The sequence below is a fragment of the Ornithodoros turicata genome, chromosome 5 (genome assembly GCF_037126465.1).
Source record: "Ornithodoros turicata isolate Travis chromosome 5, ASM3712646v1, whole genome shotgun sequence".
NCBI lineage: Eukaryota > Metazoa > Arthropoda > Arachnida > Ixodida > Argasidae > Ornithodoros > Ornithodoros turicata.
In genome coordinates this window covers 6,113,196-6,133,823 of record NC_088205.1, presented here as the reverse complement: position 1 = coordinate 6,133,823, position 20,628 = coordinate 6,113,196, and the positions used below count along the sequence as shown (strand labels likewise).

The window sequence follows — 20,628 nt, the reverse complement described above, 5'->3', positions numbered from 1 at the left end:
TGCGTCTCTCCGCGCGGGAATTTCAAACCGAATTCCAATGACTTACAATATCGTTGACGATAAAAGCGCTAAAAGAGACAAAGACAGACGACACAACATAGAGCACTACTTTATCGTCAAGGAAATGTACCAACGAGCCCAAATGGATGTTTTACTGAACTTTACAATAACGATAATACATTATGCCGCTCGAGTAGGAGAAAAGTGAAGCAGGGATTGGGTAAACCAGAGAATGCACAACCCGTGGGAACAAAAATCTACTTATTGATGCTTGCAGAGCCCACTGCCCCTTTTTGAAATCAACGGGACGCCTTCCGTTGTGTCGAGTCATGATACGCTGATTGAAGTAGGTCTATAACCTTCCCCTGTCTGAATGTAGCTAGTGAGTTATAACAACCACCTCGGGTTTTCCCCCTTTTCTACTTGAGCTGCCGGTGAACATGAGAAATTTTTTTTACCAAGTAATCCACCACTCTTAAATCGAAGTCACCAAAGTTCAAATCGCAAGGTGCGTTCTTCGGCACTTGTAACGGAAATTCAGAGTCGTCTTGTCGCTCGAAGAGCTCGAAGAGAGTGGGCGCCCGCTGACACATTGCATAGCGATTCGATTGCGCATTCGATATTAAGCGGGAGTGCCACGAAAACAGTGGAGGTAGCTACGAACGTCCGTGGACCTCCGCGGGAGCCTTAAAACAGGCATGCTCTATAGTATTAGCGAATAAACATTCGATGAGCACCATGACAACCTTTTAATATTCGTGTAAAAAATGTTGTCAGTTGGGTTTGCCGAGTGTTAGCCGGTTAGTGTCTCAGCTTTTGCAGCCAATGCGGGTCCATGGGCGGGTAGGTTTACGGCTGTGGCATTTTTCAACCACTCGGGAAGTGTGGTTTTGATTTCAGCCGGGTGACTCTAGGTCGCTGACAGGTACGGGCTTCCGCTGGCATGCACTTCGTACTATGCTATGTCGGCTGGCGATACACTTCGAATAATCCGGTTCGAAGCGCATGTGTTTAGGCAGAAACAGGGCGCTTGGATAACTCGAAAAGGCGTTTTCTTTCTAACGAGGGTTTGATGTTTTGTCTCATATTACCCATTGAAACGTGACTGGATGTTGGGCCGTACATTCGAGGTGAACAAAGAAAAAGTGGATTGGCAGCCTCCTCAAAGCCGTATCGTAGCCATATCGTAGCCATATCGTAGTCATATCAAGTCGAAAGTTTCATCGACGCTCCACTAGTCATTGCAGTAAAACTTGTTGGCCAACGGCGTCGCCTTAATTCTCAGCTTGTCCGTGGCAACGTCACCTAGATAAAGAAAGTCTGATCGCTTAAATGACGTGGCGTATAGTCGTTAAGAGTCCGCCAATCACGACCATGCCTTCGGCGTCCGTAGCTATGGAGACCAGACACCATGAGCCGCATGGGCAGCCACTCGTATCCACAGAAAGCCTGTGCCTGAAATTTTCTGCTGCGGCTGGCTGAAGCAGACGACATATTGACTTTACGTGTCTCCATTGCGAAGGAGTGTGAGGCCTTCTGTATAGGTGACGTTGTACCGTTGCCCTGTTGCTATGGAGTGAACGCTGTCCATGTCAGTCTGTGTTCCCTGTTGCGACCGTTTATCGTGCTTCTATTAAACCAACACGGCCTGCATCTTTTTGCACTACCAGCTACGTGATCAGGCCATTGCATACGTCATTTGGCTTAATTTTACCGTTGCGTTCATTTCTCTTGCAGCTTCTTTCCGCAACGGAGCCAGAGCGAGCAGCAGCAGCAATCACAAATCAACGGAGGACCCGCTGGGCGACTCAGGGACGTTCCTTCCACCGATCCTGTGACAGTGGCTTTCCCGCAATAGAGCAGTCCCACAATGAACTGTGTACTCCGCGTCAGAAAGCCGCGTGTTCAAATCAGTCTGTCGCTTTTATCCATGTCGCTCGCTGACCCATCCAAAGCGTTGTGCGCCATGCTCGTTGAAATTTACGTTGCGGCTGTGGAGCCGCCTTCTTCGTTCGACAGAAGGTGTCGAACTGGAGGGAAAGCTAGAGTTTCTTGGCTGCGCGAGTCGGAAAGCGACGTGTAAATTGACCGAACGAACAAATCGGCTGTAAGGTGTACCGCGGTGTGGTACGTGTAAATAGGAGGTGCAGACCAAAGAAGAAAATGTAGAGCCTACGTTCCTGTTGCTATTTGACGTTTCTTTTTCTTTCTTTTTTTCTTCTTTTTTCTCTTTTTTTTGCGATTGACGGCCAAATTATCGTTCATATGGTGTACGATGAGAACATTTTGGATGTAGGTGAACGGGAAATTACTATAGACGATGTGCACAAATTTTTCAGATGTCTTCAGGCACGTGTGTCAAATTATAGCTCGAAAGTGTGAAATTTTATTCCGTTTACGTCGTCGCCGTCGGGGAACGAATGTCTCCCAAATAACTGTATTCACAGCATTCGAGTGACGTTTATGTGCGGCGTGGTTATTACGTCAGCCCGAATACGAAATCGGCACAACTGTTGTCGACAAGGCGGCTCGAACAATGAAAAATACGCGTGTATTTGTTTTTCTTACATTGTGATATCTGATATCTCGCATAGATATTGATGCGCAACCGGTGACGTACAAATTTCGTAGAGATAATTATATCCTGAGAAGTAATTATGCATATAGAGCAAGCGTGTGACGTTTTTATCTTGCAATATTTTTGTAGAGAAGAGCTCCATGACGCAAGCTACGGGCATCGAAGGCAGCCGAAGTTGGCACATGCATTTTGGTGTCGTTTCCAAGTGACTAAGTGTGATCCACGTTGCTGTGTATGTTGCGCGGACAGCACGTCGCTTACACGGTTAGTACATGATAACATTCCAGATGAATGCATACCAATGTTGTGTGCCACAATGCGGTCAGACACCGTGCATGTAATGTTCATTAAGAAAGAACAACGTAGAACGTGAGAAAAATTACCGTCAAAGTGTGCGTGCTGTTCTGTGAAACGAAAAAATAAACTGCCTCGTATAAAAAATGATTGTCCGCCATTCATGTTTCGCGACTGTGTATAAAAGTACGTTTGTCCTCTACTCCACAGTGATAATGAGTTATGGCAGAAAAATTATGCAAGCATCTGTAGGGTGAACAAAGGACGAAACGAATCGTAAGATTAGGAAGCGTAATACAGGCAGCTGTACCCTGCCTGGGTCCTGGAATGTTGAACTTGCGGACAAATCTTTGTCTCGTATAAATTTACTATTCCAAATGCGCTTCCAATAGCACGTCATAAATGTCCTCGTGCGATTGAAAGGAGCATGGAAGGGCACGTTAAAAGTATCACAGAAGTAGTTTCGCTTACACGGGGTGGGATACACACCGTATACTCACACGAGCGACATCCTAAGGAAGGTTCTAGTGGAAGAAAAAGCAAAAACACAGCCCACGGAGCCGAACTTCTGTCCCGTGTTATGGTGAGCATTCACTCGGTGCGTCGGAGCGATGTCGGCAGTGGCGCATTTAGCAGACGACACTTAGCAGAAGACACCGCCAGCGTGGTTCCCTGTCGTCTGCTACGGATTATTTTGTGAGTGTCGCAGGATATTCCCCACGTTTCGGTTTGCCGTGTAAGTGAAGACACGACGTTGAGCGCTCGCACTCATGTGACAGCAGAAAGCTGTGACGTTTTTCGCATCTTCCACTGTAGTATTCTGAGGAATATCGCACGTGTGAGTACGCACGAATATTCGCACAAAAAGTACGAGCTCAACGCGCTATCCTAGGACGCAAAAGAGCTTCCAACCTCACGGGTCAGAAAATCTCCTCTCTCAGCGTGCCGGCCTGCGACGTCATCTGATGCGACCAATAGTGAGGTGCACGCTTTCCTGTCTTATTTGGCGCCGCCAAGGTCGACTTGTCGCGTTGCTCTCTCATTGCAGCAGACGCTTTCTCGCCAACCAATAAAGGTGTTCGCATCAGTTGACGTCACGCACGCAAGCACGGAGCGGCCCCAAAGGAAATATTTTGCGTGAGAGTTCCCGTTTGCATCACGAGGTGCTGTCCATGCTCCTTTAACAATCTGTGCTGTTTGGTCCTTAATACACCACCGAATGTACACGCCCCATTAATTGATCGCACGCATGCCCCACATATTTTCCTGGAAAGAAATGTCGGCACAGTTATTCAATGTTGTCTGCACATTCGTGCCTCTCTAGATTGTTATTTATTGATGCTCTTAGGTGCATATATACTTGCATAGTGCGTCTGTGCTGTGACTTTTATGCATAGATGCCTATACTGTTTTTGAGGATGTAACGGTAAAAAAACAAAAGTGTGTCAATACGCATCTATTAATTAAGAGAGTGAAATCGACTTAGTGAGAAAATGCTGCAGTATATGTTACATTAGAGTTTTGCGAGCACATAGCAATGCACATTTAGCGAATCTCACAACCCTGAATCTCATTTCTGCTAGTCTTATGTGCACAAACGCCTCGTGTATAACGGTCAAGACGTCGCAGAAAATACTCAATGACATCGTGATTGTCCACCATAATTACGAATGCTTTTGAGCTCTTTAATTAGAATGTGGTGTTGTAGCCGAATGCTGTAGATGCGTGACTATTTTCTTAACGAGTAAGTGTGACGTAGTGCCGGTGTTGTTCTACCCTTTCTTGGTTGGTAGCCTTGACTATGTTATGAATTTCTGAAGCCTGTCGTGAACCTTCGAATTACTACTATGGTTTTGCAAACTATCGACTTAAGAGGTGTCCCGTCTCCCCAACAAGAAAAAAAAAAAAAAAAAGAGAGAGAGCCTTAAAAGAGAAATGAGGTGACATTTAGCATAGCTCAAAATCCTGCCTCGTCTGTCAAGCTGTCCACCAGGAGTCACTGTGCAAAATATCTTCGCTCTGCGGTGCGTTATAACTGCGCAATATAGAATTTACAAAAAAAACGGTCGGAAAAAGCAGTCGCGGACGGCCGACACGATGCTCTCGTATCATGGCGAAGGCGTCCGCGTCTTGCTTCTTTGTTTTTCATCGCAGCTCACGTGCCGCTGTACGTCACCGGTCACGTGAGGGGAGTAGCATACGTCACGACGTCCTCTCGTTCTGCGATGCGCTCTCTTCACGAGGAGAAGAATTTTTCAAAGGTGCGCGGAACAAGACCCTCGCGCTCGCTCTGTGGGTCACCTACGCTTGTCGTTCTTTTGCAGGAACTCTTTTCTTCTTTCTTTTTTTTTTTTTTCAATGGAGAACACTCTGCACCGAAAAACGAAAATAATAATAAATAAATTGGGGGATACCTCAGTGCTCCTTTAACTTTCAACTTCAATGATTATGAAGGGGTTCCTTTCGTTTTTGTCTTTTTAATGGCTTAATGTTCGTGAGAATCAAGTTTGACTGCCAATTCTCGAGTCCGCTTCACGCACGCGGTTTACAGCGGATTGGCACGCCGACATGCGCGCGAAATGGCGTCACGTGTGACATATGTCAGTCAGCTACGTGTCACCATCTCGTGCCGCGGTCGAAACTGGCTGAAAACAAACGCACGTAGTAGCAGCTCGCGAAATCGCGACGTAACTTCATTACAGAAACCAACGCAAAATGGCGGGTTTAGTTTCAGCACCTTACGTGCTAATCTACCCTAATTATCTTGTTTTCAACCAGAGAGAGGGCGAGAAGCACCAGCGGAGCGGCGCGCATGCGCCGTGCGGTCGCGTGAATGTGGCGTCGGTTGTGGGTACGACTATAGGTGAGACGCTTTGCAAGATCGGTTCACAATCCCCCTTGGTACTACCACGAACAAATGACCTGCTGTAGGGGAAAAACAGTACTGAACAGCTCCAGTGCTGCACTTTCTTGTAGTGCATTGTAGTATTTCAACCGATACCACGGGCCGCGCGAAGTGGCTAAGTAGTTGGTCTTTCGTGCTGTAAATGACATTGGAAAGCTTGCCGTGGGCAGCCTTTGTAGTACTATACGTACAGTAACATTACAGTGGACGTTGTGTACCCGTTCCCTGCACACTTGTCATTTGTTGAGAGCTTGTTATGACTTCGTTGCAGTGAGTGTATGATACACGCATCTATATATACGTATACATAAATATCAGCGCACCTTCGAATCGAGAGCCTGTTATATTTTCTTCCAGTGGATGATGATTACTGTTCCGTTTGTGTTTCGTGCGAGAATGATGTTCCAGTGCCTTTAAGTGGTTGTCATTAATAGATATACATCGTGAAGTGTGGATGAAAACAAAATTAAAAGATGACTCAATGGTTCCTGCTCGTTATTTTTTTTGCTGTAATCGTTCCTTGCATATTTTTGTCAAACGTATAGTGGCTCCAGCGATCCCGGTTTGTGTCACCAACAGTTGATCTGGATATAATGGTACAAAAGCCACGAGGTATAAAGGAGCGAGGAACGTGACATCATTTGTTGGGAGACAGCGAGTGAACAGATACAAGCAAGGGTTCTATTTCTGCGGAAAACAAAATCACACACAATGTTTGCATTGCAAGAAACAAACCCCATGAAGGTCAATTAAATGGAAAGTTCGCTCACTAGCGTAATTTAAATAAATATGTCTGTCAGGAGTACTTGACTATACAAGCCACTTACCTTGCAGCCTTTTCGCTCGAAATCCACTCTCTTAAAAATGAGTTTCACCACATAGCACGCTCCTCGCCAACCATCATTATGCACGGCACGTATTATGCACGGCATAATAGACAAAATAGGCTCCGCCTCCCGGCGAGAAAGTTGTCATTCGGGATGATGGTTGGCTAGGAGCGTGCTATGTGGTGAAACTCACTTTTAACCATGTCACGTCGAGACTGGGAGGTACCCGGGTTCGAATCCCGGTACCGGCTGTGCTGTCTGGGGTTTTTCTGGGTTTTCCTCAGACGCTTTCAGACATATGTCGGCACAGTTCCCCCTAGAAGTCGGCCCAGGACGCACATTTCCCCAGGGCGTCAGTCGTGACGTTGCCCACATACGTGAGGCCGACAACGGCAAGCCCTTTCACCACCACCACCACCACCACCACCACCACCACCACCACCACCATCACTTTTAAGAGGGCACGTGTTTCCAAAGCTACGCGTCCTTTGTTGTGGGAAAGGACAGTGTACTCGCACCCACGGGACGAGCAAACAGGAGAATCTTCTCATCAGTTCGAGTAACGTTCCCGTGACGTTCCCGCCAAGGTGGTCACGTGTTGACATCCTCTCCCACACCTCCTTCTCACCTATTCTCTGCAACAGGAGCGAACAAGGCCTGGCGACAAGGGACCAAGGGATCGCCCTCGTGTCGTTGCAGTGTCGTCACACTGACGTCGCCCATGCGTCCCTCTGCGCGGGAATTTCAAACCGTGCGAATTCCAATGATTTATCCCCGACTACTATCATCATGACTACTATCATGACGACTATCAATTATTCCGCTTAAACGGACCATCGCATCCGAGGCTCACACCAGTGCTTTAACTCACGTTTTGTGGACACCCATGGTACTGCCTGCAGTGCTCTCGTATTAGGAATTTGGTAATAAAAGCAGAACCTGGAACAAATTGAATCCCGATTCGCTGTTTGTTGGAGGTGCAAGTTATACTTGATTCACAGTTAGACTGGGACAATCCATGGGACTAGACCAGTGATTTATTCAGATCCCCTGTCGTCCCAAACGTTGGGCGACCGCCCCCCCCCCTCTCCCCCTCTTTCCTGTGCACCCCCTACAGGAGTGGGACAGGGCCACAGGGGACTTTTAGCTTGAAACATATGTCGGCAGTGATACATAAACCTGTTACAACTTGGACGTAACTGTAAAAGGGCCTTTCACTCAATTTTTGCACAGCCTTCCTTGCGCGCTTGCGATTCTGGATAAATCGCTGGACCATGATGATAATTCGCAGCGTTACGTTGCGAGACAACTATCAAAACCACTGAACTAGACCTCTAGGCTTCTGAATTTAGAAGAACCGTTTCTGATCCTCAAGGCGTAACAAAATGAACAAAACTGTAGTTGGATGTAGTTCCGTACTCGCACCACTCGTTTTTTGTTTTATTTCTAGTGAAAGAAAATAAACGAAAGAATAATACTTTTACTTGAACAGAAGAGAGGAAAAAAAAAAAAAAGAAGACGAACGCGGAATGTCGTATGAAACGTATAAAACTAAATTTTACCGCTAGCGCCATACCGCTAGTTTCTTCCAGATGGTCCACCATGTTTTCTCAGGAGGCAAGGCGGGAGAGCCTGAGGCCGGCACAGCCTAGAGGAGGGGCTGCGACCCCCGAACCCTCTCCACCAAATCTGTGCTTACCTAACCTGAACTAACCTCACTGAGGTGCGCTAACCTAACCTAATGTATGCCTACTATAATAGGATCCTCGGGATAGGAAGCTCGGAGAAGTTACTGGTGCTAGACCGATACTGTACTGTATACCGATACCGTACACCCGGCGCGCGGATTCGAACCCGTGTCCAAGGTGAATTTCATGGTTCCAAGAAGTTCCTCCACGAGTCCACGAGCGTGCCATAGAGGCATGGAGGAACAAAAGCGGTGCGGCGCTGCAGTGCTCAAGTTCAGACGACATGTGATGGTGACTTGCTCTATTGAAAGCGAGCCAGTATCGCTTTATATTCCCTCTCTACCCCTCTTGTCTTTCGGGTGCACCAAAGCGCTACTGAATTTGCAGTATCAATCGCACTTCCAGCCCAATGTCTTCCCTCCAGAAATAGTCACCGCTGAATTTGACGCCAAGCAACACTGATGCCAACGCGCATGGCGGTTGTGCGTGTTGAGCGTTGGAGGTAGCAGTTGCTTCAATATCGCGTATAATATAATTTTTACGCATTTTATAACCACCGTTCTTCCCATTGCCGGTAAGAATTCAATGCTTCGGTTGGCTGGTATAGCCTTCTTCACAAATTTTGTTAGCTGTAATAGTTACTTACTCTGGCTGGCACACGTTTGGTACATGACGACACGGCAGAAGGTGGTGTACTTGATTCATATGATACGTCGTATACGTGCTCTGTACAAGCCTGTAGGGAACAAAGATTGGTAAAGAGCTTTTGCAGCGTTCATAGATCTGTTTTCTGCGAACTGTTGTATACAGCGAATCAGCTATGGACGAGGAACGGCAAGCTGGGGATGGCGAGGAGAATCCCACTGAACCTGTGGCTCGTCCTCAGAAGTGGACGCCCAATGAAAACTACCTGAAGGTCCTCTTAGGAATGGGAATTACTCGAAATGCAGCTATCAAGGTAAATGAGCATCGAGGCTTTTGGTACCTCGCTTTGATTAGGCTGAGGAAACATCGAGTGCTACGATCCAACCTGTTTCAGAGTATCTTGTTGTGAAACTGTTGTACTGTTAGGTTTGCATTGTAGCTGGGATGGTTTTTTCGGAACTTTGCGTTCGTCGTTGATGAAGGAGTATCCAACGGTTACGCAAGTGTCGCTTTTTCAGGCCCTGTACTACACGGGCAACCAAGGGCCGGACTTTGCAGCAGCGTGGATTTTTGAAAACAACGACACAGATATTGATGCACCGTTTGATGTGAGTTCGGCAACCACCTTCCTATGTAGCATGTGCTCCCAAGTAAAAACAAAGAAAAACACACAGGCTGGAGATAGACACACGTATGTGCAACTAGTGTGTCTCAACTTGCTCCACCTGGTGCCTTGCCTGGTGCCTCGGCTGAAGTGCGATGCTACTTTACTGTCAGTGGCGTGCCGTGGGACAAAACTTTTTCTCGAGTTGACGGTTGACATGATATCAAAAGCAGCGATCCAGTTGCCAAATCCAGTATTTGCCTCCAAGATAGGTTAGTTTGAGGGTGCACCAGGACCGTAAGAGCATTTCATTTGCTGTTGATTTGCAATTTTAAGGCATGAACATCGATTTTTTTTACTGGTTTACCTCTCGTGCCATCTCACTATAACAGAATTACTTGGTCCATAGTCAAATCCAGCATATCAACACTCCGTCCTAAAAGCAGTATACCAACCCTGTGGATAACATAGGACTTTGATCTTCACTCTGAAGCTCATCACATTTTCACCAAATAACTTCGAGTAGAGATTTTTTTGCCTGTGGTGGTGAATACGGCCATTGAAATCCATTCAAGTACAATGGAAAACTGGCACTGGTAGGGTCTGGTACGCTCCGATACCCTTGCTACCACTAAATATAAACTTTCCGATTAACCCCTGGTTGCCCCCACTTGTTCTCATACCGAACGTCAGTTTACCGGCACGATTTTCAGCTGTTTCCCCAACTGTTCCAATATTCCCAAACAGCTGGAGGACCTTGACGAGAGTGATACTGAAGATGATGACGCGCCAGAGATGTACAAGATGGTCTTTGCGGTGAACACTGCACTTGACATGGGAACGGGGAAAATTGCAGCTCAGGTGGCCCACGCATGTATAGGATTGCACAGGTTGCTGCTGCAAGATGAGAGCAAGTATGCCAACATGCTCGTGCTGTGGGAAGAGTTCGGGTGAGTGGTCATTGTGCTTGACATGTAAGCTTGAACTGACGCAGAATTATGATTTCTGGTTATTAATACGCGTATATTTTTAAGGAAATTTGGTGGTTGTTATTCAGCATTTATTTACTGTAGAAATATCATCTATTTATCACCTATTTAGTATGAAATACAAATATAGTGACGATATGGCAATGCTGCATACATATTACATAATCCTTCCAAGTTACAAACATGAGTCACATGGCAGTCTGCTTTTATTTGATATTCCGTTGCACTGTGCTGAACTTGATAGAGCGGTTATTTTGGAAGCAAAAACAGCACCACGCAGTGTGTTCAAATTGTGATCAAATTTTTCACTAAGAAAGCGTTATCCCAATACTCACTGCTTTCGTGAATGCATGAAATCTGAACATTGACTGACTCGAGAAAGAAAATGAACCACTAGTGCTGGACCGCTACCTTCTGAGCTGCAGAATTTCATTTTTCAGTAAAAACAGTCATACAAAAAAAATTGAAGGACAATTAATGTAAATAATGTGGCGGAAATGCGTTTGCATTAGACACATTCTGTTTTTTTTTTTTTTTTTTCATTTTTGTCACTAACTATCACTAATCGCTACCGCTACCCCACCACCACATCAACACTACACACCACCAGATTACCACCACCACCACCACCTACTATCTAAATCTACTATCTACTTCTCATATCTATCACCCTATGTCACAACTCGATGCTTCACACATCCATCTGACAGACAAACAGACGCTCCACACATCCGACAGACAGATGACCACGATTTTCCAACTTGGAGGTTCTAATGCTAACGCACTAAAAGAACTCATACGCTGTTCACTCTTTGGGTTTATACCGTCATTCTTCAGCAGCTCTGTCTGTCTGCTACTTGAAAGTACATACTGTCCCCCAGCGATATTTGGTGCTAAAATGCTGCTGTATCTGGCGATAAAATCGATCCGAAAAATCAAGTAGTCTAAATTTTCAGCCAGGAACCAAAAAGTCACATTTTCTCCGAGGGCTTTATCTGAAATAGTCAGAGGGTTCGGAAGCTCTCAATATATATGTCTGCTCTATCATGAACAGATGCAAGAAAATGCTTACAGGAAATTTTTGTGACTGTAGCTCTATTGAGGTGCATGGTGACAACCATGATTGCGAAAGCAATAGCTGTGGTTGATGGAAGAGCTCCCCTTAAACATTAACTTGCTTCCGTCCACTCAATACCGGACACACCGCCTGGACTACTGCTCTGTAAGGTTCAGTGTGTGCTAGCTTACCACTTTGTTTACTCACCCAAAGAGATGCAGTTGTATGTATTGTTGATGCACCCAAGGATATTGAGTGGTTGCTGACATGGTAGGAAAGTGGCAGATACTGACGTCCTGATATTCTGAACTGCCGTAACATCTTAATCCGCATCCAGCGTGACAACCTCTGTGTTGTCTTCCTCACTTGCTGACAAGGGTGATGTATTAACTCATGTTGCCCATATTCAGAAATCCACGATGTGCCCTCCAAAAAGTCAAACAGGTCTGAGCCTATGGCAAACCGAGCTGTTCCTTCATGAAGTTGTACATAATATTGAATGGAGTGTGCAGAATACAGTGCCTCTGTGGGGGGAGTTTGACGGTGTTGCTGGTGTTGTCCGAAAAGTAAAATAACTAGGAAATATTGGAGTCCAAGAAAATGGTTGTCGGCTGTATTTGTTTTGCTCACAGAGAATCAATATCCGCTTTGTCTTTGCTTCAAAATCTATAATGCAATTGTATATTCTTAGAAAATGCTATCACAAGCACTTTTATGTGTGCATTGCAAGGGAAAATACGTTTGACCTCTGCGTGAAATGACACTGTGGTTTTGTATGTGGAGCTAAAGAGGACGCTCTTTGCCCTTCCTAGAATGCTCAGATAAAGACTGCTTTTGTTTGACAATGTGTCTGAGCATGTGTCCGTTCCTTTGTACAAAGGTCACTTTGTATTTCAGTGAAACTAAAGTAGCATTAAAGGCAAACTCTGCGGACCACCTTCTGGAGCTGGAACAGAAGGCAATGTCTCTTGGCCTGCCAACCTACCTTGTTCAAGATGCCGGGCGAACACAGGTAATTGCTGCTCTGTGCTATGTGTCAGTAATGAAGCAGAGGCAGCTTGCTGCTGTCAGAAAGCAGCAGCTTTTTAAAATTATCATATCATAAAATGGGTTTTTATGCGTATGCATGTTTTTTTCTCAATATGGTTTCATATCTGGACAATGAGAAAACACTTTTGGTCTTGGTTTGAGACCAATCAGAAGGGTTCTATGGTGCATATATAAATGTATGTTTTGCACGTTGTAGCATATTTCTCATGAAAGGTGCATATTTTGCCATATTTTCAGGTGCGAGTGCTTACTACTTCTTTTTTTGTGGATGGTTTAGCTGGTTTTGGGATGGCGTTGGGTCTTTTTTTGTGAAAATTCTGGTCGGAATCGAAAATTCTCGATGTTTCGGTGGGGTCAGGTGCGGTGTTCAGCCCAAGCCCTGGCTGCCCCACTCTCCACTGCGTGCATGGCCATTAAGCTGGTTACTTCACCTTCGCCACATTACCGTTGTGAAGACTGGCAACGTTTGCATTTTAGTCGTCATGATGCAGTGCCGAACGCAAAGCCATGACCAAACAAGCCAGAGCCTGGGCAACACGAAAAATACGAACGTATGTGTACGTTCGTGTTTCTCGTCTTGCCGTCCACCAGCTAGCATGCATTTACGCAGTTCTATTAATCATGAACGCAAAGCCTTCAGCTACATAACATATATGTGTGGTGCAAATACGTCGTCGACCGATTTTTCAGACTTCAAAAGGCCACAAAATCGGTCCGAATTACCGAGCAGTCCGAATTTTCAGTCAGTGACACTAATCTCTCCCAAAGTGATTTTTATTAAAGAAAACTTAGAGGCACAAAAAAAAAAGAAAACATCAATACGCGTCTGCTGTGCTGCGCGTATGCGAGAAATGGCGTCGCGACGTATTTCGGCTAATGTCATGTTGTCACGGTAGACATTTCAGGAGTTCAAGTGAAATCTTTGGGCCAGCTCCTACTTTGCAATCGTACCTATGGTTGCCCATTTAGATTATGCATTTAGATTGCCTACTGCTCTCATCTCTTGACGAAACCATTCATACGTAACAATTTTGCATTAACTAATCATTATCACCGGTAATGTATAACTGTGCTTCAGACACCACATGGGATTTGGAGTCTTCTGGGAAAATGTAAAACCAAAGTAATGTCAACACGAGAAATACGTTACTAAACATGAAAAAGTAATGTAACGTATCTCTTTACAAAACTGTCTCGAGTAAATGCATTACAATGTAAAAGTAATTCCCCCAACCCTGATTGGGCAGAATATGAAAGAGGCTCGAGAAAAATGAGATGACGGCGCGAAACTGCAGAGCAAGGCACGCAGGCGATATGTCGAGTGCCTCGTACATGCAAGGGTTTTTGTTAAAAGGCATTTTATGCTGTTACTGAATAAAGCTTCTGTTGTTAGTGGTGCTCTGTCCAGTCAGCTCCCTCTGTCTTTGTTTGGTTAGGGCTTAATGTTGAAGTATGAAATATACAATATTTGATTTTCGCCTGCTTCAACACTCACTCAGGATAATCCCAGTGGCTACAAGCAAGTATGCACCGTTCTGGCGGTTTTCGAAGCAGTACGGCAAACACAATAAGAAATATATATACTGTTTGTTGTGTACCTAGTGACTATAGAATGGCCAACCCAATTATAAGGGCTAAACCAACCCACGCATTAAGCCAACCACTACACAGAGGCAAGTTTCAAACTACCTCGAATATCCAACTGAGAGTTCATCGAGCTACAACATAATTCGATGCGATTTCTGTTTCATTACTATTTTATTTCCCCCACCCTCCAAATTCCAGGGGGCGTCGACGACAATCTTTGATGAGATGACGTTCGAGACAACTTTTTTTTTTTTTAGACAAAACCGTCTTATGCATCAGACATACCGTGATATCAGCTGACAGGTACGTAGTGTGCACATTGATAGTGTGGCATACAACATGCCGGTGGACACCATGCAGACGGGGGGATCGATTCACAAATTTGGTTCGCAGGAATATTTTACGTGTTTGCTTTAAAAACATGCAAGTGTGCTCTAAGCATGTCATCTCCGACGAGTGTTTTGTGAACCATGATCAGTGTACAAGCAACAGCTTGAAGCGTGCAGATGTGCTACATTGTGACTCTGAGGCATCATGCACCCACCTAAGCCAATCAAAGATATTGTTAGGTGTGTGGGCAGAGCTGATCTGTAGAAGTTAGCTTGTTCCAAAGTATAGGTTCTATAGTTATGGCCTCCACTGCTTGTGACCTCATTTCTCTCTGAAAAGATATTTTACCCGAACAAAACATGGTACGTCTGACTGTGCTGTTGTGTCCCTGCAAGGAACACTAGTTACAGTCTGACAAGAGGTGTTCATGATGTGACTGGTGCTGCTTAATCTGTGAAACTATACCTTGCATGTGGCTACATTAGTTAACTTAGTAAGTAATTAGTTAAGTTAGTTACTGTAAGCTCCTTTTGCTTCTAATTAGCTACATTTATATTTATACTGACTAGAAACACTCATGGTAAGCTTTGCAAATTATCTAGAGACCTCAAGAATTGGTCTTGTGGCACCTAGTGACTTTTAGAGATCTGTTCAATGAACTTGTAGCTGGAAGCAACCTTCATGCACCTTCATGCACCTTCATGGCAGCCATTCTACTGAAGATTTGCTTCATTTACTTTTTGGGTGTGCTGACATGAACTAGCAATTTGACCATCATGTGGAAATTATCATTACATTGAAGATCATAGCAAACAAGCTCTACTTTGTTTAGTAACTGTACTCTTCATGTTCGGTGATAATTAGAGATTGTCCTTTGAAATCGCTACGGACCCGGTCTTGATAAAGATTCAGAAAAGCGCGCTACTACACTTCTACTTATGCTGATTGAATGTACATGCATTAATATCCTGCAGATTCTTGTGCATGTGCAGGATGAGAGTTCCTTGTGCGACACTAATTTATCACATATGTAGTTTTTTTTTTTTTTTTTTCAGTATATATATATATCTATATAATACATATCAGGATGTGTACAGAGATTTCTCTTTCTCTGGAACTTCCGTTCATAAGGCCTGTGCTCTTTCTGCTCGCAGATCGCACCGGGCTCTGTGACAGTATTGGGCATCATGGGCCGGATAGACATCGTCGATCAAGTGACCGGTGGCCTGCGCCTGCTTTGAGCTTGACCCCTTTTGTGCAACGTGCTGTGATAAAACAATGCTGAGCCAGTTGAGCAATATGTGGTCTTTCTGTTGCCACTTATTTCATTCCTACTGTTTGCCGAACATCCTCCCAGTGGCACATACCCCTTTTAGAGTCGTACTTGTGCTAAGTTACTGCGAAGGTGTGGGGTTTGGTTGTACTGCTACAAGGCTAGAGCATGCTGTACTCGTTGGCTATTACAATGTCTATCAATGAACTACCCATATTTTTAAACAAGGATAGTACGTTCTGTTAGGATGCTTTTGCTCACTCCCATATGCTCCGAACATTTTTTGTTCGCAGTCGCCTACTTGAGTAACAGGGTTTGCCAAAAAAGCAGCAGCGTGACCTTTCCTGCGGTTTCCAGAACAATCATTAACAATATTGCTTCAGCGTTAGAGGGCATCTAAGCGCAAAAGCAGCGTTTTAAAGCATTAAGCTTATCTTTTATTGTTTATGCTTATAACATAAGCAATAGCAATACGTTGTACTGTTCAGTAGTGATTATTTTTTAAGCAGAAATAAACAACCTGGTACAGTTTAAGTTCCTTATTCTAGACATACCTTATGACATAGTAAAGTTGCTGGTGCTCTGTTAAGTGTGGTGGTGCTTGATAAACTGATCTGAAGCACAGTTCTAGCGTAGAAGCGTGCCAGTGGAAACATAATTATCATTCCATGCTATATTTGGTCCATATCAGCTGCGTGACACTGTACCTGTCTTCATACAAGTCGGGACATGTTACATGTAGCTTGTAAGTGCTTTCAGTGTAGGGTGTGTACTAGTCAAAAAAAAGTATTCGTTCCAGGCAAAATACATAGTTCAGCGATGAAGCATTAGAAAACAAAGAGGACTACTCAGCCCGGTAGACTAATGTCCAAACTGCTCCCCAGATCTATGTGCGCATCATGTGTGTTAAGATGTGAATGTTAAGATGTTTTCACATTTCAAATTGCGCACAAGCCCCATGGTTTTTGCTGTCATTAGATGGTGTGGAAGTTAGTATATTCCCAAAATAAAGTACCACATTTATAATGAAGTGAATGGCGACGGTGAAGAGCTGAATGAGTAAAAGAGATTAATTAATTGATTAATCACAGAGTTCAAGCATACAGTAGAAGACAAGTTAGATCCTTCAAATTCATACGAAAATTACATCTTTGTTCCATTTACCTCCGATAAATAGTGCACTAACCTCTTAGCAGCTTCAATGACCTGTATCCCCTGCAGAGCCTTGTGTGGATACCAGTTTCGTCAGTTTTGTGGCATCATCAACTTTGTCATAAGTACTAGTTACTTTGAGGCTGTTGCATAACTTTGAAGCATGTCACGTACCTCATTGCAGGATTTTTTGTAGAGTTAATTTCAGAGTCTCAGCTCTCCTCTGTCATCTAAAGAAGATGGTGGGCTCTTGACACCGTAGATGATTGATTCTTTTATAAAAACTCTTCCTCGTGTATAGAAACTAATCTAGGACCACAATTATATGTTTACACGATTATCAAGGAGTTAGTACATTTCTGACTACCGAAGTTTTGGTGTCTGCCTTGCCACTGGTAACGGTGTCCCAGAAATGCAGCACGTTGACTTATGAAATTTTGTGTTCTTGGGCACGATATGTACGGCTAGCATCAGAGTTAACTTGAACACCATTCGGGCACGCAGACCCTGGTGGGGCTTAGTAGAAGTAACGGAGGGGGTGTTTTAGTCATCTGTTTAGGGTGACACTCGTGGTGAAGGCGTTGTTCTCTGCTGGGCACTGCCAGGGTGGCTCTTTTCTCACTTTGCTGCCTGGAGAGGTGTTCAAGTTAACCTTGACACGAGCTGTACAACATATTGACGGTAGAATCGCTGAAACAACCGTGCATGGCATCAGTCATGGGATCTTGCATTTGTTCGTGTCTGCTTTTCCTGACTTCAAACATGCTCTGCAGGGTCAGGTTCATAGCACAGGAAGGTGTTCTGTTTTTTTTTATATTTTTTTTACTAGCTTGCCTTGTAATAGACTCAATTTGAGATAACTGCGGTGCTGCATTCAATAGAGCTGTTCTTTTAATACACTAAGCATTTTGCATGATATCAGGGAATGTGTACTTGCGTGCCATGACTGTGTGTTTCTTAAACCTTCATACTTTGTCATTGTAGACCATTGCATGTGAGATTGCGCATCAGAAAAATAAGTATGACACGTTGCTGTTTGCAATGTCTGAGAACTTTGCTGACGTATGTCTAACATTTTTACTCGTTTTCTTTATTTTTAAAGTGATGCGGTTTCCGTGTTGCGAATCACCTATATTAGCTAATAAAAGCAGCACCACCTGCCTGTACCTCTTTGCAGCATGCTTCTCCATGCAGCCCTCTGAAATTGATATTCGTCAAGGTTGAGCGAACAAAAATTTATCTAAAATAAGTGGATTGTTGCTAAAGAACACAAATGGTTTTAGGATGCGCAATGCTAGACGTTCAAATAATCTGCATAATGCATTGCTTTGTGTCTGTAGCTAATTCAGGGACTTGCACTAAAAAGTACACCCCGTATAAATACACCCGGTATGGTTATGGGCAAATGATGTAGCCCTAGAGGGATGTTGACCAGTTATTTATATCAATGCCTGCATTCCATGTTTTACCACAAAAATTGGTAACAATTGCGCACAAAATTGGATCTCCACAAATGTGGAAAGTGATGCTACACTGACATCACGCGACATCACATGCTTCTGAGAACAAACTGAAATGGCTGAGGCTCATGAGGCATGCACATCAATGACCTTGTCATGTGGAAGAATAATTCTTTTTCACACATTATGCTGGTATGCAGCATAACGAGTACATGATGTAATCAAGCACCAATCTTGAAGTATTACAGCCCCTTTAAAGTACATCAGAGCTAAGGCATGTATCAGCTTGTGTGGTTGCTTTGTATGCAAGAGCTTACTGTATGCCACTGGGTTAAAAGAATGCAAGCATCTGTGCATTCTACCAGTTTTTGAGAACTATGTGTGAACTATTTCTGTGGATGTAATATTTGAAACCTATTAACCGAGTGAACAACTCATTGTATCAGACTGAAATAATGTCAGTTTGGACTCAGGTTCATATGTAAGCTGTATCATTCTAGTACGGCATATAAGTCATTTCAAGCAAGCCAGAGGTATTACAGTTGTCACATGTTGATCATAAAGACTTAAAAGATATGAGTGAAGCATGTCCTACATACGGCCATTGCCATGTGATGAGAAATGTGTCAAGAACACGCGTAAAAATGAAGTTCTTTACTGAACATGTATTAATTTTTACGTTGCTTATTTTGTACCCACTGTTTCTGCCAATGTGAAGCAAAAGTGTTGTTTATGTACATTCAGATTTGAAGGTTTAGTTCAGCACACATCTGAATTACGGCTTTGTTTCTGGTTTGGTGAAATGTGGTTTTTGACCACTTTGTTTTGATATTCTTGAAGAATTGCTTTGTAGTGCTTTGTATCATGTAGGCTTCAAAAGGGAAATGAACGGGAAGCACCTCTGTTTCAGCTTTTAGTGCCTTCTACAAAAACAAATTTGCAGGACCTGCAGCTGTTATTACTTGTAAGGTCCGTACACTGTCTTGTGCTGTGGTTCAGAGCAAGTTGCGGACCACTTGGCCCACAAATGGCTTTGCTTTTCCCGTTTTTGCTAGTGGCAAGCACTGAATGCTGAGGATGTGTTGCAGAATAGTTTGCTATACAGGAAGAATTCTGAGTCATTTTTGAACAATGTTTTTCTGAGCACGTACTGGTGAAGCAGAACTATCAAAGTCACACTTTGTGTATCAAGTAGCTTCAAACTCAGGTAGCACAAAAACGTAGCCTTTTGCTACGAGGTAAGGTGGCTGAATTGTTTTGATCAATAATAGTGGTGTGTGGCTTGGTATCAGGAAGCATACATTGCTTTTTCTGCCCTGATTTTCGACACCTTAAGTGTGAAATAAATTTATCTATCTACATGCTACTGGTTACATGACTTGATGGAACACGCGAGGAATTAAATTGATTGCATCACAAGTTTTGTGGCCTTTCAAAGAATAATTTCACAGCAAATAAAAACACTGTGTATAATTGACATACGTAGACTGACTTGTGTAAGTTATGCCATCTTCCATGTGTATCGTAGTTTGGGCTGATGTGTTATGTCCCGAACCGTGAGCACGGGAGGGTGTTGCAAAAAATTGGGGGAGGGGGGTGTTTATGTTGCAGTTTCGGCATAATAGTTGATGAAAGTCGCTGAAAAGGTTAGCCAGCTGTAGAATTCGATGGGTGCGTTCTCGCGACATACTGCGTGAAATGACCGCAGCATAAGCTATGTCACGCTCGCTTGCAAGATACCGGGCGATATGTAGGCTGCGGCGACGATCGTACCTTTCGCTCAGCTACAGTTTATTTCCCTCTCCCTGCGCTTTGATTCACTACCGCGCCAGCCAGTGGCGGTGCTGCGGATGGTGTGCTGTCATTGGTGGCATCAACTGTACCACGTGATGTTGTGACGTCAGATCCTTTTTCCGACGCTTGCCACGATTACAGTGCCCTAGAAGAATGTAGTGGAAAGAGCGGAGCCGGTTTCAGCCCAATAGCTGAGGAAGGACGAGCGGACGGCCGCTGCTGGATCTCCTGGCGCTGCTGTCGAATTCCCGAGGAGAAACGTGTGAAGCGCTTATGACCGCTGCAGTGTTTTTGCTGTGTTCGCGTGGTTTGCGTGATGCTTTGGTGACTCAGAAATAAGGCGATGTGTGACGCATCAAAATAGAGAACCTTCCTGTAAATTTTGCCGGTATTTG

General features: G+C 44.2%; 2 protein-coding genes across 6 annotated transcripts in view; both read left to right on the top strand.

Moving 5' to 3' along the window:
- LOC135393829 (dual specificity tyrosine-phosphorylation-regulated kinase 4-like) overlaps nucleotides 1-6,264 on the top strand; it is a 117,683-nt gene extending 111,419 nt beyond the window's left edge. For all 5 annotated transcript variants that reach the window (XM_064624125.1, XM_064624122.1, XM_064624123.1 and 2 more), the window contains exon 13: nucleotides 1,738-6,264. In XM_064624125.1, the coding sequence (XP_064480195.1) occupies nucleotides 1,738-1,838 (101 nt within the window). In that variant the 3' untranslated portion in view covers nucleotides 1,839-6,264. The remainder of the gene's footprint in view (nucleotides 1-1,737) is intronic.
- Nucleotides 6,265-8,724: 2,460 nt separating this feature from the next.
- LOC135393827 (probable peptidyl-tRNA hydrolase 2) lies at nucleotides 8,725-19,916 on the top strand. The gene is made up of 6 exons (XM_064624116.1): nucleotides 8,725-8,866; nucleotides 9,103-9,250; nucleotides 9,456-9,545; nucleotides 10,289-10,491; nucleotides 12,485-12,599; nucleotides 15,709-19,916. Exons 2-6 carry the CDS (start codon nucleotides 9,113-9,115, stop codon nucleotides 15,793-15,795), a joined length of 633 nt encoding a protein of 210 aa, XP_064480186.1. The 5' UTR covers nucleotides 8,725-8,866; nucleotides 9,103-9,112; the 3' UTR covers nucleotides 15,796-19,916.
- The last annotated feature ends 712 nt before the right edge of the window (nucleotides 19,917-20,628 follow it).

Excerpts from the sequence above, each read along its gene's own strand:
- LOC135393827 (XM_064624116.1), top strand. The coding sequence starts at position 9,113 with ATGGACGAGGAACGGCAAGCTGGGGATGGCGAGGAGAATCCCACTGAA. Across the intron at positions 9,546-10,288 it reads ATATTGATGCACCGTTTGAT|CTGGAGGACCTTGACGAGAG; the intron begins GTGAGTTCGGCA and ends ATTCCCAAACAG. Across the intron at positions 12,600-15,708 it reads AAGATGCCGGGCGAACACAG|ATCGCACCGGGCTCTGTGAC; the intron begins GTAATTGCTGCT and ends TTCTGCTCGCAG.